Source organism: Topomyia yanbarensis, chromosome 2, assembly GCF_030247195.1.
Source record: "Topomyia yanbarensis strain Yona2022 chromosome 2, ASM3024719v1, whole genome shotgun sequence".
NCBI lineage: Eukaryota > Metazoa > Arthropoda > Insecta > Diptera > Culicidae > Topomyia > Topomyia yanbarensis.
This window is the reverse complement of record NC_080671.1, coordinates 149826641-149850950: the sequence shown is the minus strand read 5'-3', so window position 1 is coordinate 149850950 and position 24310 is coordinate 149826641. Positions and strand designations below refer to the sequence as shown.

The following is a 24310-nucleotide window of genomic DNA, read 5'->3' as shown; positions in this document are numbered from 1 at the left end:
CTAATGCAGATATATTCTACAGTGACAGTTTCAGGGTATCTGAAAGGTCGCCCAGATAAGTTCAGAATTGTGATGTTCTGTCTAAAGCAAGCAAATGACGTTATTGGCAGCAAGGCTTGTATGTAGAACTACTGCATCTAAATGTCCGCTTACGAAGTTGAGATCGACGGTGGGGTCACCGACTCGAAATAGTACGTGAATGTACTGAAGCACGGGGTTGGCTGTTTCAGAGTTCGTTTGTTTCATTGGGCGAAGGTTTTTGAATGGAACTAGCACTGGATAGGTCCAAATTGTGTGTCCCTTCAAACTCGTATCGGCTGAATTACGGTGTTTAATTATGTCTTCTTCGATAAAAATCGTCTGCCTCTTCGGCTGTTGTACCGAGAATCGGGAGGATGAGTTTTGCATTGCGAATGCTGAAAAATAGGTGGCATAGGCATTATTATGAGAGAGTATGATCTAGGGTCCTAGGAATCTAAAGCGTTCCCTTTAAAGACTCTGATGACCTTCATGTAAAGATCGGTCAGTTGAAACAGCAGTTGGAGTTAGAACCTGACTTAGTTTCTCCTCCAGCAAAAACTGCATTAGTTTTGCAACCTTTGGTGCTCACATTCTTTTCTTTTTCAGTGTTCAGTTCACTTGGAAATGGCATCATCTTGACTTATTTCGAGATTTATCCTCACAAAAATTTAAAAAAACGGTCTTGATTTTAGCGCCCCTCTGAGACTGGCGCCAACCTGACCAACCGCACGCTACGACTCTGATAATATATAGTTAATAATAGTTCTTGCGAGTAAGTTTCTAATTTGGAAAAAAATACAACTCGGCCATTTTTCAACTGATTTTGACGATCAATTTCTTACGTGATGTTACAACGAATGGACGAATCTTCATTTGACAAATATGTTATAACTTTATCAAATGAACGCCTGCAACCAAACTTATTACAGACTCAGAAAGTAGACAAAATTTCATGAAAGATTCAATCAACATTAACTGAATATGACCGATAATGTAACGTGACACATTAGAATTTTCAACGTATTTCACTAAAAGTCAAATCATCAAAGTCTAGTATATTCAGTTTATGTTGATTGAATCTTTCGTGAAATTTTAAATGTTGAGTGTTTTCAAAATTTTCATGAAAAAATCGCGAAATAATTGTTGTTTTCATATTGTTGTTCCATCACCGCATAGCACTTTTAACCCTTTCATGCCCAACTTTTTTCTAGTGCATGTAGGGCTTCAAAACTATTTTTCATTGAAAACGGTGAGATCAAGAAACACGAAAAGTCTATTGTCAAAAGGATAGGTGCTTGCCTTGCAGTGCTAGAAGCTGCTCAATTTTTACCTTCCAATGCTCAATACAATTATCCAAGAATATTTACAATAGTCCAATTGCATAGAAAACGTAGCCAAAGACAGTCTAAATTGATAAGTTTTATCAGTTTTCAATTGCACCATAACGAAGATAGGGTGATGAGCCTATTTTCACCATACTAAGCAAGGTGCCTCACTAATTCGATAATTTCTTGCCTTACAATCAATAGAATGCGTAAAAATTGACATCAACCGCTTTGCTTCGTTGTTAAGAACCAATATAATAACACAAATGCGTTGAAAACAGTAAAATTCTCGTGTTTGAGCACAATGAAAACTCGAATCGAGTGCCCCTATTGTTGCGCTACCATTTGACTCAATGCGTTGAACAAAGATGGCAGACACTGCTCTAACCAACGGCTTCAAATGGGTAGGGTGATAATAGAAACATGGCGCAAATAGGCTCATCACCCTATATGAAAAAATCATTTTCCGTTGTCAACGTAAACTGTCCCTGGCAGCACTGCATAGCGGTCGGAAACGCCAAAAACGTGAACTTAGTTCACTAGAGGCCAAACCATCGAATATATTCACCGGGTGTCTTTGAGGAATTATTCGTATGAATGTTCCCCACAATCTGATAACAATTGAAATTAGCCATGGCTTACTATGATCAAACTAAAAAAACTTTTTTATACTGACGAGGTAGAAAGTTGGTGTCTTCGACAAAGTTTTAGAAATGCTCATAGTGAAGAATTTTATTGAAGAACGTGAGCTTGTAGGATAAAGGTTATCGGTTTATAAGGCGTTTTCTATGGCAACCCCCTTAAATCTAGTTTTTTTAATATAACTTTTTTCATTGTGACTTCTCGTGCAAACTATGTTCAAGACAAATGTGTAGGTATCAAAACTACATAGTTTTGTCGTAGATTGTATGTAAAAATACTTATTCGTTTCAATGTTTTTGAGGATTTTTACATTTTTTACACCTTCAACTACGTATAAGAGAGAAAGGTGCAAACCAAATTGCACGAACAGGCGCTTTTTAAACTGTCTAAACTATTCACAATGAAATTAAGAAGGTTTGGTGCGTGGCACTCTAGAACCCTATGAATAGGATAAGCTTACTTTATCATTTTTTTGACTTTTTCCTTACAAAAACCAGCAAAAAATTTTTTTTTGATTTCCTCCGTAAAATTATGTAATTAATGGTATGACATTCTTTTGTAAGCATTAAATTCATTATGACATGTCTATTTGAGTACATAGTAGTTTGGGATCTTCAATTATATAAAAACTTCACATTTTTGGTCCCACGATTATGAAATCTGAAATATTCAGGTATAAGTGAAAATAATACATTGGGGAAAATTGGGGCAAAAAAACTTAAAATTTTTTTTTTGCTGATTTTTGTATGGAAAAAGTAAACAAAGTCCTCAATAACTTTGAAACGAGTGAATATTTTACATACAGTCTTCGACAAAATTATGTAGCTTTGATACCTACACATTTGCCTTGAACACAGTTTGAACGAGAAGACACAATGAAAAAATTTATATTAAAAAAACTAGATTTAAGGAGGTTGCCATAGAAAACGCCTTATAAATCGATAACCTTTAATCCTATAAGCTCACGTTTTTCAACAAAATTCTTCACTATGAGCATTTCTAAAACTTTGTCGAATACACCAACTTTCTACCTCGTCAGTATAAAAAGTTATTTTTTTCAGTTCGATTATAGTGAGCGAGCCTAATTTCAATTGTTATCAGATTGTGGGAAATATTCATATGAACAATTCCTCCAAAGACACCCTGTGAATATATTCGATGGTTTGGCCTCTAGTGAATTAAGTTCACGTTTTTGGCGTTTCCCACCACTGTGCACTTCTCCATCGAAATCGATTCAGACTAATTGCAATAACTTCGCCTCTAGAGCTGGTCCTTGTAACTGTTATTACTCAAAAGAAAGGCAATAGTCACATTCATTAGCCTTACATGTTTTTGTGCGAAAATCTTGCCTCAGTCAGAAGTTATAGCTGTGTGAAAACGTTGTTGTCCATAAACAACATGGGCATTAATGGGTTAACAAAAGAATATAACATAGCATACCGTTAGATAGGTCATTTCCTCACCTTACCAAAATACTTAAAAAATTGAAAATCGGCTGAAAAATGACAGTGCAGAAAAAAATTTATTGACGAAAGTTCCGAAAAATAGTTTCTTTTTGCTGTAAATCAAGATTTTTCATACTTCATTTTGTGTTCAATTTGATGGGATCTACAACCTGTACTGGGTCATTTTAAAAGTACAAAATTAGTCTACTTTCTACTTCTGCCGCAGTCAGACGTACAATCGAGCCAAGTGAACAACAGGCCTCTCGATCTAGTGTGCATTGTCTCGAGAACAAAGGAAACATCGGATTATTCTTGTCATCATGAGTAAAGTTGACGAAAAAGCTCTACTCCGACCCAACGCTGCAGTCGTTGACTTTAAATTTTGTTTAAAACGACCGAGTTTTAGTGAAGTGGAATACCTTCTGAAAAATGCAACTTAGACTTACGGAAGTGTTGTACCTTCAGTATCATCATCTTCGCAGTGCAGTGTTAATATCACTCAATACGTTAGCACAAGCCGAGCGTTTCGTTTTGAAGAACAACTTAAAACACGTGGTTGAATATGACAACGTTGGAATTAAGATTCCCGTATATATTTAGAATGATTATATAGATGTAAGGTTATATGACCTATCACCTCGTACCCCTCCTGAGGCAAATGCAAAATGCATGTCGCAATACGGAGAAGTAAAATTCGTTACACCTGATACTTGGAGAAACTTCTTCCCGGGTACTCCTAACGGCGTTTTTGTAGTGAGGATGCGGGTTGAAAGGCCTGTACCCTCCTACTTGACAATAAAACTCAAAACTCACGGAACTACAATTACGCAAACTACACTATGCACCCATGAGGGGCAAACTCCTACGTGCAAGTATTGTAATCAGACAGCTTATCATGGACAATTTTGCGCGGAAGATGCAGAGGAAGACGCATCTCAACCGATTGCCAACTCATCTACGGCAAACCAACCCAAAACAGAGTTTTCAATACCAATGCCTGAACCACAAACGGTGGCCAAATTTGTGGCAGCAGTTGCACAGACCATAATGACAACCACAAAAGAAGCATCCAGTACCGCAAAATCAACTGTAAGCAACATTGGCAAGGATAACAATAACAGTGACGGATTTACACTGGTCAACAACCAGTGCAAGAAACAGGGAAAAACATCTGATCACGGACACCAAGCCAGCTTCGACCTGGCCGTGAAAAACAAAAAAGAATTAAATGACCCCCCAGATGCAGATTGCCAGCAAACCCTGCGAAAGAAGGTCTCCGCTCGCAATAAAAAGTTGCGCGCGCGAGATCCAATATTATAATAATATTTGTTTATATTTTTATTTTTACATTTGTAAACATATAAAAGATCCACGGCTTCGTTAAGCTACCGCTATGAGCCGTGTCAAATAAACGAATTATAAAAAAGAAAGTACAAAATCACTGTAGCACCGTGTTATCACTTCTCATACAGGATTAAACAGTCATCATTCCACTCAGACAAGATCTTGCGTATTTCCTATGCACACTAAATACCCAGTTTCCTAATTGGTCAAATAAACACTAAACAAACAAAAAAAACTGTCAGCTCGATTACCATCACCCAGCGGACACGTGTTCCTTTACAATACCATCAAATCAAAGATCATTTAAGATAACAAACGAAAAAATGTGTGCAATTCTGAATATAATAAAATGAGGACTACTTAATTATTTGCAATAAAAGAAAATGTGAAAAAATAGTTGCATAACCAAGGGAGTTCATTTTCAACGATATCGCTGTTGATGAATCGCCTAATAAAAAAGGTGATAAAGGACGCGGACGAAAATAGCTGACCACCGCCTCATTTAGGCTCATATATCCATTATGTATAATGTAGGTATTTAAATCAGACGACGTTTAAGGTTCAAAGAACTTTCGATGAGCGTCTACACGAATGTTACAGGTTTATCTATATAAAGTATTTATTAAACTCAAAAAGAAGAAAATCAGTCGATTTATTAGATAATCACGATTCAAAGCATGCAAAATAGTTGGTGGAAAAACAATTTACCGGGCGGAATGGTGCTTTTGAAAAAGTGGCGGTGATTTTTCGTCGCACCACCACACTGTCCTGGAGCACGCAACACAACTGCGTAGTGAAAAAACCGCAGCCACTTTTTCAAAAGCACCATCCCGCCCGGTCAATTGTTTTTCCACCATTTGCATAATTTGAATCCTGATAATCTTATAAACCGACTGATTGTCTTCTCTTAGAGTATAATGAATGCTTTATAAGGATTAATCGGCGGCAAAGCTGTACACAATTTTTCCTACTTATACTACCAAGCGTTCAATTCTTACACATGCTCAAAGAAACTTGAGCCTTAAGGTCATCAAAAAATCCGCGTAGGTTTCCAAAATTTCACATTCCTCGATTATGTAAATTCGAAAAACGTCCGTAAGATATATTTTATCAGGAAGTTGTGTCTCAGTTACCAGTGAACTGTCGTCGCTTATATATCTTTGTTCTAACGGAAAGTTATTCTAAAACTGCCTCCAGGTTCAAAAAATCTCACAAATTTTGATATTATATTTTACCCACAACAGTCAGCCACAAGCTACCACAATCCAACGCGTGTGGAGTGCTAGTAGTGTACTGCCAATGCGCCAGCGCATCCGCCATTGTGGAAAGCTTTGCTTTTTTCCCGATGTCAGTTTTTCAATCCAAGCACTCCAGTGGGGAAACAAAATGGGTTGCCAAATTGGGGAAAGCTTTTCGCCATTGCTTCCCAACAGAATGCCAACGCAGTAGCAGTCTCTCGTCGGTCCTTCAGTGAGTCACAGCTAGTTCTGCGGACGCGTTAAAGGTCAGTCGAGCTCTGGTTGAACAATTAATTGGATGAATCGTGTAGTTTAGTGAACAAATTTATTGTACAAGATGTTTTGGTTTTGTTCCATCGATCGTGGCTTTATGTTGGTTATATATTTTGGTAAATGGCAAAGTCAGGTACAAAATTCAACGCTTCCCTCATATGCTATGTTCCTTACAGTCTAGTAGTAGTTAGTGGCGAAAAACAGGTGATACTTTTCCAATGCGATAAAGATTAAATTTGTCAACCATATCGATCGATTTGTCGAGTGACGTGGAAGCGGATATGTTGTCATGTGGTTCTCTTCTGTGCAACATGTCAGCGTATAGAATATGGTTCAAGTAAATATCCCCCGGAGTCTACTTCCCTACTTTAGTTTGTCTGCAATATGTCCCAGATCGAGCTTGCCACGAAGTGAATCTGTCAGTGACACTGCGATTTCCCATCCCCATCCGGATGGATAGGTTGCTAACGTCATCATATTTTGCATACTACTGATTACTACCACCCACAAATCAACTCTTTGCTTGTCGATTCACTGTATGTATGTACATTATTTGGAGGAAAACTTTGCTTCGTTGCATTGACCAGATGGATATCTGGTGAAATTTTGAAGTGATTTCTCTCCACGTTTCAATTGCTATTGATCTAAGAGATGGGGGATCGACGTCGAAAAATGTGCAGTGATGGTGGCTCTTGCGCATAAAGTAGTTCCATTGATGATATTCGATTCTATTTTTCCATTCATAAGCTATTAACGTCGTCAGTGCGAGAGCGCCTTGTTCTTTGATGGAACCAGTTGCTCCAGATGGACAATTGTTCACAATGCAAACATTTTCAATTTTTAAAAACAAACTCAATTGCCATGCTCATAGATGTAACCTTTTCTTGTTTTTTCCAATTTCAGCACTAACCCAGGTGCCTTCCGCGTGAGAGCACCTTCAGATGTATTTCTTTTTTGTTTTAGCCTCGCTGATGGTTGCCAGTACCCAACCGGTTCTGGCATACCTATCAGCGGGCTTGAAAGATCAGCTACTGTCGGACGTGTTGTTGCGTGAGATCGTGGATCGCATGGGCAAGGACATAGCAGAAGCGGCCGATTCTTATATAGATCCGATGGACGAATTTCCTGGACATTTAGCGATGATGGCACGAGGCTCCAAAGATCTGGAATCTGAACAACTAGATTACGATGTTCTGATGGATGGTAATCCGAACCCGTCTCCCCGGGACCAGGAATACCTTCAGCATAGTTCGCTATGGGGTCATCAATACGTATCGGGTGGAACCGGAGAAGGGCCCCATCGACCGAAACCGCAGGTTAAGACAGACGCCAGCCTACCGGCTTACTGCAATCCGCCTAATCCCTGTCCGGTTGGATACACGGAAGATCAAGGATGTACGCTAGATTTCGAAAATACTGCAGCGTTCAGTCGTGAATATCAGGCCGCCCAGGATTGTATGTGTGACGGAGAGCATATGTTCAACTGCCCGTCCCAGCAGCAGAGTGAAACTAGTCCACAAATGGACTCGGATTTGGAGAGCTTTATTGCCCGGCAGTTCCACACCCAGGAACATAAAAATTTGGTGGCAAAGAAATATCACGTTAAGAAGGTGAGTGTAACATATCGTGAATTCGAAATCATTTGTTATTCCAGTTATACTTCTTCGGTTGCTCGATTAAACATATTTGCAGTACCCCGTCGTGCGGGGTTTCTTTGCGCACTTTTTATCAATTTTTCTATTTTGACGAATTATAACCCCTTTAATAATCGATGGATTTGCATCATATCAGCATAGATTTATCGTCATCGTGTATGTACTATTTATGCTAAATATGAGCAGAATTGGTTCACAAATATAGAAGTTTTTCATACAGCGTTTCAAAATATTATATGTTTATTATTAGCTGGGGGCTATTTTGCACACTTTTTGAATTCGATATAAAATAAAATTAACCAACTTTATTTAGTTTTTTTGAAATATATTTAATTTATACTGATATCAGAGGTTTTTTCAACAAAAAAAAAACATCAACCATTTATCCCATTTTCTGAAATGAGGGATTCATTTTAATTTAACATTTACAACGTTGCTTGTCAAAAAACTTGAGTGAGTTGAGACTGCATATTGATTTAAGGAAAGAAAAAAGGAAAAAGATGAAAAATGGTGTTTTCCGTTTATCTCTAGCATGTCTGAATTGGTTTTTAGGAGCATTTAAAGATTTTTTGTGTTATCAATTATAATATTAGTCACACGGTGGTATTGAAAATTTCGCAAAAAACTAGTATTGACGTAGGACTATTCGTTGGAGTATCATATTAAAGTTCTGCTTGTATCTCTTTCAAACGGCTCAATTTACAGATTAAGTACGATTCACCGGGTTCAGTAACATTTTCCTGGAAATTTGAATAATATCCTAATCGGTAATTAATTCAGCAAAACCATTTTAATACCGAGTTCTCCGTATAAAATTTATATAAATAAATAAGAATAAATTTAGCGAAAAACCAGTGAAAGTAGCATGATTTAGTCAGAATTTTAAAGATAATACAGAAAACTTTCACACAAAATAATTATCCTAGATAAACTCCCCGGTTGAGTTCAGGACATAAACTACAACTAGTTATAAGCAGAATTTTAAAAATATGATACGCCAGCGAATAGTTCTACATCGACACCGCGGTTATGTCCGGGACATTACACACCACTAGTTTTTACATTATGTATTCGTCCTAATAAGAACGGTTTGCAGATAACTATGGTGATACAAGACGAGAATCTTTTGAAACGATTCGACCCTTGCCAGCGATTCGTTTCTGCTGCGTACACACATACGAACATTCCCCTTTCGCAGCTCATATCGAATGAGCACTCTTTGCATTAAAGCGATCTCTTTTATCAACTTCTTGGTGCAGATGGAAGACCATCCTTTTGTGCGATAAATGGAAATACTTCCATCATTCTTTTTTCTTCGCTTAGTGGCAGGGTTGCCACATTCACTGATTTTCTTGAATGATTTGCAAAAACCTTCGAGTTTAATTTGAAAAACATTTTCTTATACGATTGATTGGTAAAGGTACAGAAGTACCAAGCACAAACTTAATACAAATTAATAAAAGGAGTTTTCTAATTAAATTCTTTTTGCATTATATATTCGTACTAATAAGGACGGTTTGCAGATAACTATGTTTGATGATATAGGGCGAGAATACTTTGAAACGATTCGAGCCTTGCCGGCGATTCGCTTCTGCTGCGTACACATACGTACACGAACATTCCCCTTTCGCAGGAATCAAGAATCAGAATATGTTGGCTTAAATGGGACGTTCCCCTATGTAGCCGAGGATTTGTGCCTTGCCGTGTGTTTTCATCTTTTCCTGAATGGAAGGAAAGGAGAAGGAGGTATGGGGAAGTAGAATTGGAAGGGTGGGAAAAATAACAGCACAAAATCAAAAACCAACAGCAGGTAAGTTAATCATACAAGTAGTTCAACTTGCCTGCGCGTAAGCCTAAAGCTCTTTATCACATTGGATAAGAAACTGTAGTATGTCTCTGAGTTTCAGCCGTCTAAACATGGTATCGACTATGTAAGGACAGTCGAAAACTCGAAATCACAATTGCGATATTGCTGGACAGTTGCATATCAGCATTAGGTTCCGTAGTCGGATTCACAAAGATCACATGAAAAAGACTCAGCGCGCTGAATAGTTGCCATGTGATAATTGAGTTTGTAGTGACCGGTTATAGCCCTGGTCAGCATGCTGCAGTGGAGCTTCAAAAATGTTCTAGAAACGCCTTTTTTGGCCACACTGATAGATTTTTCTTATGATTACGGTGCTTGGACGAAGCCCAGGACCGTATTTTTTCCCTTATCCAACTTGACGAAATTGGCAGAGCGGGCTCAGGACCAACGAAGTGAACCGCTGAACCTGCCCTGGTCAATTCATTTCCAATAATACCGCAATGTCTGGGCACCCAGACAAGGTAGATAGTGTTGACAATGCTTGGTTCTTCGATCTGGGTTCGGCACGCGATCACTAGCTTGCACCGTGATTTGTCTGGGCTAAGTGACTTGATTGCAACCTGACTATCGGAGCAGAAGTTTATAACTTTGCCGGACAAACTGAGTTGAAGGGCCGATTGTACCCCGCACATAATCGCAAAGATTTCTGCTTGGAACACAGTACAGTATCTACCTAGTGAGTGAGATTGTTCCAATCTCATTTCACGTCAGTATACACTAGCACCAGCACGTTCCTCCATCAGAGAACCAGTGTAACAGACCACTTTTGTTTGTTGTTGTCTTTTCATTTAGCCAGACAACCACTCCTCTCGAGAGGGAATGTCCTGTAAGGAAAACTACATGTAAGTGTAATATCGCTGGGAGCAAGAATATATTCACCCCGTGTAACCACTTGTGTATGACTGATAGCAAGATCAACATGGTTACTGTTCCAAAGCCCAGTAACACATGATAGTGCTTCTTGTTTGAGGTGTAATGGTTTGATATTTAGAAGTGCCTCAAGAACGGCAGTCGGAGTTGTGATGAAAGCACCAGTCAACGCCTTGAGCGCCATTCTTTGCAGATGGTTTAGCTTTGATTGGACTGCCATCACCTCTACTCTCTGCCACCACACAAGGCATCCGTATAACAGTATTGGACGTAAAATTGTCGTTTAAATCCAATAGATGTATTTAGGTTTGAGACCCCAGGTCTTTCCAAAAGTTCGTCTGCACTGCCCGAAGGCCATGCACGCTTTCTTGACTCTGAACTCAATGTGAGCAGACCGGTTCAGTTTGGAATCCAATATAGCTCCAACGCATTTGACTTGATCTGCATACAGTAGCTCAGAATCAAAGAACTGCAAGGGACGAGCCTCGGTTTGCTATTCGCTTCTTCGTGAAATTTGTTGGAAAATATCCATGAACTTTTGTCGCTAGGTTTTCCAAAAGAGGTCCCAGTTTGTAGATATAGGATTGCGATATGTTACTACATCAAAGGTGACATCGAAATGATCGAAAAATATATGTTTACGATTGGATAGAGATAGAGATAGAGGTTCAGTTTCATTTGGAACCTGACAATTTCCCAGCTCATGCGAAATACTTTCAGAGCAAAACGTTATGTCTAACACCTCTCTCCCAGACCTCCCAAAAGTTGGTCGGTCCCCAGTCTCCCAAATTTAGAATATGGAGATTTGTATTACTTATATACTCCATCAGTTCAGAGCCTCTCAGATTGATGTCTGAGCTGCCCCAAATGATGTGACGAGCATTCGCATCGTTGCGGATAATGAGCGGAAGCCCATTCCAGATACAATATGATATAACGCTTTTGAAATCATCAGAAGGAGACGAATCGTTATGCGGTAGATATGCTGAACAATATATATGCTTTTTGTCTACGTTACCGACAGCCAGTGTAACTGTGACTACGCAGATATCACGAGTTGTGAGCTCCGATATGAAACACGCGTCAATAGCCTTATTTGCAAGAATGCAACCACGAGGCGTTTCACGTGGGTTAGTCATGCCTCTCTTGTTGTAAGCAATGAGGGCAGTGTTAAATAACTTTCCAAAATAGAAGTTTCCTTTATGGAAATACGGTTCTTGAACCAATGCTGCATGAGTCGAGATAAATTCATAGTTGCTGTACGTTTATGCTGGAGATTGATTTGTGCTATTCCAACCATTGTTGATTAGAGAACTGCACATTTCTTTTTATTTTATTTTCGATTATAGAGGTTTTAACCTTAAGGTCATTCGCCTCTTCGGGTTAGAAAAATCTCTTATGAAAAATTTCTAACCCTATGTGCGGGGTCGGGACTCGAACCCAGGTGCGCTGCGTACAAGGCAATCGATTTACCAACTACGCTACACCCACCCCCAACTGCACATTTCATTTCCAACATACATTGCACTACAACTCGAGGAGACCAAGCAAGTTGGGATATTAACGCCTAAAGTGAGTCATATCAGGTTTAAATGGGACAAGATCATTTGATTCCCACGATTTGCGAAGAAAATAGTGGTCAACTGTTTCAGAGATTCGCATAACACGGTAAGGGCAAAACCCAAAATGCTCTGTGCGCGACTGGCATATTTTGGACCCTCCAGTCATCAAGTCCTTGGCACGGAACTACACCTTGACTTGGGGATTCTAACTTTCAGTCACCTCCTACGACATGGGAGCAGGAACCCAGTGGCTCAATGCTTGGCCAGATACCACACGGCCTCTGGGCAGGTTCGTCTGCACACATCGAAATTTGATAATCGAAACCCAGCAAAACTTCACCGAACTACCATTAGCCGAAAGTCTCAGCAAACCCCCAGTCAACCAAAATTAAGCGGATCATCGGCGAAAAACTTCGGTGCGTAGAGTGAACGCTCAGCTGCGTAATGCAGCATACTGAGGAGTTCGCCCAGCTCTTCCCAGGCTCCGTTCGCCATTGAACAATTTTACCCATAGCACGGGTCGCATGACACTATGGAATTGGGGTTCCCTGTTTGGTGGGCGATCTCTTTTATCAACTTTTTGGTGCAGATGAAAGACCATCCTTTTGTGTGATAAATGGAAATATCTTCATCATTCTTTTTGGCGTAGCCTGTGGCAGGGTTCCACATTCACTGATTTTCTTGAAGGATTTGCAAAAACCTTCGGGTTTGTAGATTAATTTCAAAAATATTTTCTTATATGATTCATTGGTAAAGGTACAGAATTACCAAGCACAAACTTAATACAACTTAATAAAAGGAACTAATTAATTCTTTTTCAACAATTAACAGCGCTAACGGAAAATAAGCACCAGTAATTCTTTGCAAGTATTTTGTTAGTCTTGAAAAGGACTGCTGGTAACATTAAAGACGCGTGAATTTACTTCTTGCCGGCTGTAATTTTCTTCGGGCAGCTTTCTTGGGAGGTTTGGCGGCCTGGCTTTGGGGTCTTTGGCTTGTTCGTAGCAGCTTTCGATGTTTTGGTATTGTTAGTGGCAGTTGCTACCGTCTTTGCAGTGGCAGCGTTGACATTTTTCGCAGCCGGTTTAGTAGTAGCAGCCTTTGGCTCTATGGCCTTCTCACCACGACCACCACCACCAACGTTTTTCTTCTTCTCTCCAGTGATAGCCAGCATAGGCGGCTCCAGCCAGATGGTAAAGGGGAGGCACGCCTTCTTGAAAAAATGTATCTGATGTACGATTTGGAAAATGAAATTTTGAAGCTTGGAAACGCATTTCTCGACATGATTGGAGTGTGGCGAAGAATTTCTCAAATAATTAATATAATTTTTTTTAATATGTTTCTTAAGGAAGCCACTAATGATGGAAATCTTTCTGTTTGAATGGGGGGGGGGCACGTGTCACCCCGTGCCTCCCCCTGGAGCCGCCAGTGATAGGCGATAGCCGATTTGATTGGTCGTCCGATGCAGCTTTTCAGTCTAAATAAATCACAGCCGAAGAAGGTCGCCTTCTTTGCTTCGCAAATAAAGTATTTTTGAGTTAGCGGAAAGAACTGTGTCTGAAAGTGTCGAGTGTCCTAAAATCTAGTCTATCGCACGAACAATAGCAAACAGCATATCGGTACCAAGCGTTGAACGTTTTCCTTCCGATTTATGAAAGAAGATTAGCAATTCGTTTAGTAGAAGGAAAGTTATTAAGGTTCAAAGTGCACGTAACGCTTCCGTTTTGAAAATATTGAAATGACACCCAGCATAGTAAAGAAAGAAGTAAGTCCTATGTCAATAAAAATGAAATAAGGGGCTATTTATGACGTACATTTGGGGTGCTAAATTGATGATGTAATTAGTACACAAGATCACGTTCTTAAGTTATGCTTTTTTTAAGTCAGGAATTCTGAAATAAAGGCTCGAAACCAGTTTTTTCAAGACCAAGATCATATTATTTCGCAATTACGAACTTTGGCGGTTCAATGTCTTCGAAGAAATTATACAATATAATAAGGAGCATTTCTTAAAAAAAAAATAATTTTGGTGATTAACCCTCCTGAAAATAATTATGGAGAACAAACTGAAAACATTATTTAGATTCTTGGTATCATGGTAAAGTTGTTGATAATGATATTAAAATAACTTTTTTAAGGTACAAAAATCTTCAAATAGTCATAAAAACCGATCCTGACGAAGTAGAAACAAACGTTTTTTCATCATTTTTCTTCTTCTTTCAGAAAAACAGTATGTGGTCTCAGTACACTCAAGATTTTCTGTTCTGTTGAGCGGTCTCATTTTGCGAGCCTCCAAACGCTTTTATCGTCCCTTGAAGTGTTTTTTTTGCTTTGGTAAACATTGTTAAGAAACATTACAAAAGACTTATACAACATGTTTAAAAGACATGGCTCTACAAATGTCAAAAGTATAACAAAGTCCATTAAAAAACTTCAGTATAAAAACCCTAAAAATGTATCCGATTCTTACAAAGGACTTTAATTTATGCGACTTTTAATCTTTAAGGTAATGTTTTTTTTCCTTTTTTATTTCGACTATGCTAGTCACATTTTCTTTTTTACATTTTAACGACATTCAATTAGCTAGAGATTACTGGATAGGGAAAGTTATGAAAATTAGAGCCATAGTACTCAAGTGAGAGCAAGGATGTGAAGTAAACAGATCGGAAAACCTTGAAGTGGCAGGGTCATTAGAACAGGCTTAATTTCTCACGGGCTTCACTTTTGTCTTCTGTTGATGAGGGTCGAGCTTAGGAAGCATAACTACGAATCACTCGAGTTCACCGGCATGTCCCTTGGCATAGACAGACTTGTCCATCTTTACCGTCGTCGACAGGTTTTCAGTGGTGGTCTTGCGTGGCTTTTCTTTTGTCGGTTCCCACGGTAAAGATGGACAAGTCTGTCTATGCCAAGGTGCATGCTGGTGAACTCGAGTGATTCGTAGTTATGCTGCCTAAGCTCGACCCTCATCAGCAGAAGACAAAAGTTAAGCCCGTAAGAAATTAACCCTGTTCTAATGACCCTGCCACTTCTAGTTTTCCGATCTGTTTACTTCACATCCTTGCTCTCATTTGAGTACTATGGTTCTAATTTTCATAACTTTTCCTAGCCAGTAATCTCTAGCTAATTGAATGTCGTTTAAAAAAAGGTAATACGGATTATACGGATTATACGGATTTTCCTGCGAAAGAATTATACTGGAGGTTCATCCTTGCCCACTTTTTCGGGTGAGAGCTTTCTAAGCGATTCTTATGCTGAAGAACCCCTGTCCGATTTTTACGCTTGAAGTTTACATACTATTTTTACATTCTAATGTATTTTTATGGCTTTTGCATCCTTGCGACTTTTATTTTCGGTCGTTCAAATATAAATGCTAGATTTTTAAAAATGTTAAATGAACCTCCCAAAATCGATGAAACGAAAAAAAAACATGTTTCGGTCGGGTTAAAATGATTTGGGAAAAACTCGGATAAAACCCAAAAAAAACCGGGAAGATGAAATTTTTCCCAGCGGTACATCATTGGACACACGTATTGTCTATCTCGAGATAATCTAGTATTTCGCCGAGTTGTTACTATTATCGTGGCAGGAAAATCCATCCAGCGACAATATTTTTTCTCTTGATTAGTGCTAATTCATAATGTTGGAAGCAGTGCGCTGATAGCGCATCATTGTATGAATACAACGCACTACTTCCAACGTGATTCCATTGTTTAGAAGGAAAGAAAATACGATTGTCGCTGGTTGGTTTTTCCACTTTTCAACAGCAACCAGAATATATGGGAAACACTCGAGCGGGTAAGAAACAAAAATAAACGTCAAAGCGTTTTCACACTCGCACTGATGCAAATTAAACTGGCGCATAATTTGACGCACGGCTCGGTGGCGCATGTCTAAAAAGTCGCAAAGTGGATATAAGAAAAGACCCGCAATATAAAAATGGCACATAAGAAAAAAATTGTCAGTTTGCTTTCTGACCTCGTACTACGTATTCTACTTCAAAACGTAAAACGAACGAAACTGAAAAGTTTTGTTCGAATCGGCGATAATCATGTTTTATAGTTGGTCACTTTCTCATGAAATACCTCAGCTGTGACCATTAGCCGACAATTTCTTAAAGTTATTGAAATTATGTAAAGGTGCAAAGTGTGCCCACTTTGGAGTGGATTGTTTATTTTGTTACATATTCATTATACTGTTATTTTTTGGGCTTTGGTTTTGCATTTTTTTCATAATAACATGTTTTTGTAACACTTTACGAAAGGTAGTAGAAATATAAGACACATTCTTCCGTGACGTTACAACGATTTGACGAATCTTCATTCGACAAATATGTTATAACTTTATCAAATGAACACCTACATTAAAACTTATTACAGATTCAGAAAGTAGACAAAATTTCACGAAAAATTCAATCAATATTAACCGAATATACTGGAAAAGGATTGTTTTATGACCGATAATGACCGTGACGTTACAACGCGTGACAAATTAGAACTTTCAACGTATTTCAATAAAAGTCAAATCATCCAATTCTAGTATATTCAGTTTATGTTGATTGAATCTTTCGTGAAATTTTGTCTACTTTCCGAATATGTTATAAGTTTTGATGTACGCGTTCATTTGATAAAATTATAACATATTTGTTGATTGAAGATTCGTCAAATCGTTGTAAACGTCACGAAAGAATGTGTCATAATCAGATATTAATTTCTGTCATCATACAGCAAAAGGGGCGGATCCAGAAAAAAAATTCGGGAGGGGTCTGAAATTTAGATTTTAAAATGAATATTGTACAATTCGTAATGCGTAATAACCTTATTTAATAAATATCAGTTTTGTTGGACAAATGTGGGTTGGAATGATTTTGAGTTTGAAACTAATATAAAATTGAAACTAACTGGAAATTTCCCAATAAGTAAGAAAATTTCGGAGGGGGTCCGGACCCTCCCCTGGATCCGTCAATGTACGGCAAATTAAAATGGTAATAACCTAATTTTTCTTTGTTTTCCCATTCCTCCTAGAACTCCAATCCTTTTCTGCGAGGCGAAAAACTCCCGACCGCTGCCAAAAAAGGCTTCAACGTCCAGGTCTAAGCCCACTGTCTAGCGCAACAACAACGGCACGACAATCGGATTCCCACAAGACAGTATACATGTGCTACTGTCGATGATGAAAACCTAGCGCACCGAACAAGGCTAACGACACAAGAACATTTAGGTAGATATATGAGTATAATTGTAAATTACTACACCTAGAGCAGCTAGTAGTAACGTAGAAAAATCAAATTTTCAATGCAATCAATCACAAACGAATCGCACGATTCTTCTAAAATGTCCCACTATTTTTTGTACGGATTTGGTGATTCGGCAAGTTTCCATCTTTAGCAGATGCATGTATTCAGCCAGTCAAAGAAATAGCAGTATTTGATATTGATTACAAAACTGACCCTTTTCCAATCTTCTGTGATATGTTTATCCGATAACTAATTAAACCGAACACGTACCAATCGTAAGTTCAGATGATAGAGATTATTGTGCTAATCGTGCTATAACCAACGTTAAAGTAGTTCGGCCATGGAGCAAATATTTCCCCATGGAACATAATGTATTGAGTGGCCCCAAATTCCGCATTCTTTCGAACATGCTTGATTGGCTGTGTTTACTATGATGACTAAGAAAACAAATTAGTTTCTGGTAGGTGCATAGGGACCACAGCCATGATGCAAAAAGCACGCATGCCGCGAAAGCAACGTGCAGATAGCGACACCATAGCGGCGCAGCTTTATGCTGACAAGGCACGAAAGAAGCTCTCCGTTCGATATGAGTAACATTCAACCGTAGACATATCATGGGAAAAAAGCTTCGATTGAGAAATGATAAAAGTGATGAGAACCGACGCTACACAGTAGTGCGGTAGTTCGTTCTCCCTGGTGTTGATGTCTCTTTTTGACCTACAGCTAAAAGGTCTTGACAGTGCGGAGAAGAAAAAATGCCGTCGCCGCACAGTGGTCACAGAGCGCAAAAGAAGAGTTTTTTTGCGCCGTGTTTTAAGAAGTTTTTAGAGTAATACTCATATTTTGTCTCGCCGTATCCGTGATCAATGTTTCCAACTCCGAGTTGTTTTCTTCTATTATTTACATCGAAAGGTATTAACTTCAACAAATATGTAACAGAACTTATTAGGTTATCATCACTTTTGTTATCGTATCGTCTTATCCCTTGTGTATCAATCCACATGGCGTCTGTTTGATTTGTTAGCAAAAAGGACTTGGTAAGAATAATTATTTTTTCTGCGTTTCTTGAACGAACAGAAAATGTGTTCGATACTATGCGTGCAGTAAGATATAAGCTTTCATTTAATGCATTAGGTTTTTGAAAAGAGCAAAGTCATGTAATATACTGCCGCGAACCTATGTGTACACATAAAAAAATATATATTTTGCAAACCTTAATTAACGAAATGATGAGTTAGTTCCATGTTCCATTTAATTTTAGTACGTTCATTTACGTCCGTGAACAATTCGGACGCAAATGAAAGTAGAATTATGGATCATTTTAAATGTGCTGTTTTAAATAGAAAACGTTAACAGCACCTAGATACCATCTTTCGCAGAGTTGTGCATTTTAAGAACCTAAATTACTTTCTAGAACGTAATAAATCTCAAAAATTCATAAAATAATTAATGGTGAAAAATTGTTTATGACGGGGCTTTTTTAAACAACACTATATTTTGAAATCACAAACAATAGAATATTTGTGATTTCGGAAGAGATGATTGTAATAAGTTTCTCTTCAATATTTCCAAAGGGAGTATTTATCGACATAAATGATCAGAAAAAAAATAGTTTTTTTAGTTTTGAACTATTAGGAGGATTATTCATCGATTTGATGAGATAAAAAGAAAGTTTGTATAACTCTTAGAAACTTTTTATAACACATCATACTCTAAAGTTTATAATTTTAGAGTAACAAAAAGCTCCTCTGTTGCGCTTTGGGATCACTGTGCGGCGAGAGTTACTGTATGACATTATAATACGGTAACTTAATCAGTTGTAGAACACGTACCGAGCTGTAAAAAGCTTTTCAAGTTTGCTACAAAACTAAAAAGATAAATATACAAAATGAGGCATTTATTTTATCAAGACTCTTAAATCTATATGTAAAGTATGTAATGCATAAATATTTTAATTTACAAGTTAAATCAATGATGTTGAATCATCTTCATTCAGATACAGAGAACAAAGAGAACTAAGGTGAAATATCATCGAAAAACGTCTTGCTATAAACCAGCAGAGAATAACGACCACAACCAAGTCAACCAAACCAGACTAGAAATTTGACTATAACTTCTTCGCGCGAGTGTGTATGTTCGAAGAGCAGTGGCCTTTGGTTTGCATTTACTTGACTCGACCACCAATACCATCTGGGACAGTGAAGAACTGCAGCGAGTCACCAGAACATCATTTCAAATCAAACCACAGGCTAGTCGAGAACGTACAAATGATTAACATATACAAAATATTGACTAACCCTACAAATAATAATCAAATAAAAGTGTTTTAAATGACATAATGAATACTAAGTTACATAAACGACGATAGTTAATACGTCCTTACAAAATATAAGTAGACAATATAGAGGCAGTCCGAATTGTAAGGCGTCCAAAACTAAGGTGTGAAAGCTGCAAAACAACATCTGTCAGTACAAGTACAAGCTGCAAATAAATATGAATGTTTCTATCTATTAAAACATAATGCAAGTCCAGCAGCACTGCATCGATAACATCTGGCGAGAGCGTAACAAAAGCCAACAAATTATAATGTATATTTCACTAATAAGAGCAACAACTACCCGTAAAATAATGGATGTTTTAAGAACTAATCACTATAATGACTATAATTACTGTTTACAAAAGCCCAATATTCTTTATATGAAATTATTTAACAAATCGTTTGTATCCTTGAATACCCTAATGAATTGTAAAAATGTGTAATTGATGAAAATAATCAAATATTTCTATATTACTCAACCACAAATTTGACAATTGTAACCGTAAAAATGAAATTATTCATATACTATATATTTATTGAATCCTTGTCATGAAGCAACGTTTTAACTATCAAAACAACCAGAAATATATTGTATTCCGCAAAACTTAAAAGCATAGAAATAAATACAATAAGTGTAATATTTCTGCAATGAAGCGTGTTTTATTTATTCTATGAAGTATTTAAGTAATTACGCATTACGTTTTCCTTTATATGTGCGAGGAAATTCAATGTTTCTAATCAGGCATGGGAAAAATTCATTCGAAATTCATTCCATTGCATTCATCTTCTGATATAACCCATGCTCTCTATCTTAGTATTTGTCTCACGCTGTGAACGCCACAAAGTATACACTGAGCTTGTCGCAAAGCTCATTCGGGAAATCAACTGCAGGGCACAAAATTAATTCCCGTTCTTTCTAAATCGGAGAGCCTCTTATTCTCTCAATATTTTTGGGGATGACGAATGAGTGTGAGTGTATCTGATTGAAATAATTTTGTTTTGGTTTGCGAGCTACTCGATAAGCCCATATCCATTCAATCATCTTATTCAATCATTGAAGCGTTCAATCGGCTCTCTATCCTTTGTAGTGAAGTGGTAAGAAAGTGGTAGATTTATGGTTTTTGATGCGCTAAGCATGCTTTAAAGCTAGCAATGAACTGAAAAATATTGATATACAGTATCTTCCCGCCAAGCTCTTTAGAAAATATTTTTGTTTAACGCATGAACTTTGGAGTAAACATGTTTTTATGTACCGCTATACAACGCGTATTATCACTTAGTGCGGTTCTGTACAATCTATCTATCTATCTATTTATCTCTAGCCAAATATGTCAAATGGTCCTAAGTGAAAATGACAGTTTCTCTTTGTTTACTTTCTCTTTCGCTAATAACTCGTCCGTTTATACGTTTGTTAACTCTAGCATAATATGCTAGTCGAAATTAGCGTTTTTCGATATATCTTGAAACAATATTGAAAAGTTTTATGCTGACGCCGTAATAATCGAAAGAGAAAGTAAACAAAGAGACGCTCTCATTTGCACTTAGGACCATTTGCACTTAGGACCGTTTGACATGTTTGTCGAGATCTATTTATATATCTATATATGTAAACGTCAATATTGTATGTATGTGATTTATGGACTCCCAAACGGCTTAACCGATTGCCGCAAAAATTTATGCGTAGTATAGTAGACATTTGTTATGGAGCGTATTTGTGTGCTATTGGTTGCAGATTATCTACCCGCCAGATGGCATTTCGGAACAAATTGTGTTTTATTCCTATTTCGTTGATCGTAGCAACGCGCGATAGTTATTAGATAGTTCGATATAATTTTCAAAATCGCTAAAAGATTTTTCAAACTTTTATTGCGCTGATTACACTTAATTTACAATATTGTAGCGCTAGGGGTGGGCGTAGCGTAGTTGGTAGATCGATTGCCTTGTACGCAGCGCACCTGAGTTCGAGTCCCGACCCCACACATAGGGTTAGAAATTTTTCATAAGAGATTTTTCTAACCCGAAGAGGCGAATGACCTTAAGGTTAAAACCTCCATAATAAAAAAAATATTGTGGCGCAAAAAAACTTGTTCGATTGTTACTACGAAAGGAATCGATGTGGATCAACATGTATTTTTCATGAAATTCCACTTTGTACGGGAATAATGAGCGCAAAGTTTTTTTTACAAAAATCTAGCCTTTTGAACACCATTGCATTTCACAATTTCTATCGCTTGCCGGATGCGACGCTACTACCTCAAGTCATTGCTAAAAGCGACATCTCAAATTCCTTGCCCGCGAAGCCACAATTGTTATCGAATTTACATGTCACAGAAGCAGTATTCGGACTAGGTTATATTTTCATGTAATTCAGTCATTCTGTATAATCACCAGAAGGTTTCCGAGCCGAACAAAAAGTTTAAAGTATGATTTACTCGAAACATCAGGATTCCGTCACCGATACGGAACGTCAAGATTAGTTACATTCAGATAAATGGAGGCATTCACACACAATATCAACGGAACGGAACGTTTTGACGTACGGCATGTGTGAACGTGTACAAGAGAAACGCATTAAACTTATCCTGACGGAACGGTGACCTTCCGTTGACGTTAACGGAAGCTGATGTATCGTCTGAATCGTCCCTAAAGAGAAATTCCAATTCATCCTTCCCGATACATACCGCGCCCCATGCTTACTATTGGAATTACGTATATGGAGTTCACTGAACGAGTCGGCGAATGCATGATGAGTGAGTGAATTTGGGATCATTCAGAATTTAATTCCTACCAATTCATTGCATTCTCTCATGGTTCGTTCCTCCATGCTTGTTAGGCTGATTGTGCGCGGCTGTCCCAATGATGAACGGCTATCGTATGCAATCAAACGTATGAGTGAATTTTCCCATACCTGTTTCTAATTTATCATTTCTCAGAGTTCAAATATTAAATTTATTTAGTTCTTTCGTCGGCTTTTGCAGGAAATTATCATATGAAGGCTATCAAATGGTAAAAACTAGTTTCACGTCAAAGATTGTATTGTCACGAGCCGAATTAATGGCAAATTAGTTTAATAACTTGAAATAATTGATTACTTATACTTGAACCTGCATTTCAGTATATTCTTGTTAATGTTTTAGTTTGGCCGCACTGTTGATTCTGTTCTGTATGCTTAGGGTTACCAAAAGTTTGAGGATACTTTGAATGTCTTGACTGCCCACTAAGTGCGATTGAAATGAAATCGACCAATGAAGGACATTCGTTGGACCAACGCAACGTTGAACGATGTCCAAATAACCCTTCAACAGACGTCCATCGTTGGACTCGTTTTGAACGGTTTTGAAACAATTTTTTGGGCTTCTCAGTGGGTGAGACTAGCACATTTCACTCAGTATTGAGTATACATAATATGATTTGTAAAGTAGTTCTTAAAAAAGATTCGCAATATTTTCTTCAGATCAGCGTTTTTTTTTTTCTTCTGAGAGGTAACTGTGCAATGATCTGATTGAAATCGGTTTCGAAATTGTTGTATATGCAGATGAAATTGTCCTAATTGTGAAGAGGAAACATGAATCTGTGCTAAGCGATAAGATTCAATTAGCCGTGAATTTCATCTTACCCGGTGCTCCAAAAAGGGGAAAAAAAGTGAACCCTGCAAAAACGGTCCTTGTACAGTTTCCAATAGGAAAAAACTGAAGTTGGATCCCCCAACTCTTTGGAGCCGTAGCAAATTAAGCGGCAAGGGGAGGAGGGCTTTGCCCTATTACACATTTTCCGCCACTCTATACATTTTTTTCATATATGAAATAGATACTAGAGCAGAAGGAATGAAATCGAAAATGAATCAAATAAAATAAGCAATTAAGAGATCTATTTCTTATATTTTACACTGTATTAATGAGTATTGGCTCGAAATTTTACCTCTGCAAATTGTCACAACATAACGCGGCGCATGTATGTGCTAGCTGCCAACACATAAATCTAGAGCGTTTTTTCATTACATCATATCTAACAGAAACGTCAAACGGAGAAAATCGCGTGCAAAAATTTCATTGCAACTTTCAAATTTATTTAACAATTAAAGCACACAGAAGGCTATTAATTCCACTATCACCTCTGCATCTCATTGCAGGATCATATAAGCATATTACATGTTTTTCGCGAAGATAATAGAGAGATAATTGATAACTATTATTTTATTACATTTTGCCGATCACTTTTGCTATTATTCTCTTTTACATATGTGGTCTTGGCAATTCCTTTTGTAGATGATACATTTTACTGTGACATTTAGAGAGACGGGCTTGTAGTTGTGATATATTTCATGTGCTGTATTGTAACCGAGAATGTAGATATGAGGTTTGGCATTGGAAAAACATACTAACTACAGTCGACTGAAACATCACATCTACAAAATATTAGCAAAGCTCTGGTATACTATATGTGACATTTTGACTTACGATTAAATTAACATATAAAGAGTTATCATTTTTCTCTGTTATTTGTGGACGATGAAGA

At 37.7% G+C, this 24310-nt stretch overlaps 1 protein-coding gene across 2 annotated transcripts; it reads left to right on the top strand.

Moving 5' to 3' along the window:
* Window positions 1-6130: 6130 nt before the first annotated feature.
* On the top strand, window positions 6131-20444 carry LOC131681719 (neuroendocrine protein 7B2). Of its 2 annotated transcripts, none has more exons than XM_058962688.1 (3): window positions 6131-6281; window positions 7192-7898; window positions 17267-20444. In XM_058962688.1, exons 2-3 carry the CDS (start codon window positions 7230-7232, stop codon window positions 17336-17338), a joined length of 741 nt encoding a protein of 246 aa, XP_058818671.1. In that variant the 5' UTR covers window positions 6131-6281; window positions 7192-7229; the 3' UTR covers window positions 17339-20444. The 2 variants fall into 2 exon arrangements, with proteins under 2 accessions (XP_058818671.1, XP_058818672.1); XM_058962689.1 differs by having other exon boundaries at window positions 6281-6421.
* Window positions 20445-24310: the final 3866 nt, after the last annotated feature.

Excerpts from the sequence above, each read along its gene's own strand:
- LOC131681719 (XM_058962688.1), top strand. The coding sequence starts at position 7,230 with ATGTATTTCTTTTTTGTTTTAGCCTCGCTGATGGTTGCCAGTACCCAA. Across the intron at positions 7,899-17,266 it reads AGAAATATCACGTTAAGAAG|AACTCCAATCCTTTTCTGCG; the intron begins GTGAGTGTAACA and ends CATTCCTCCTAG.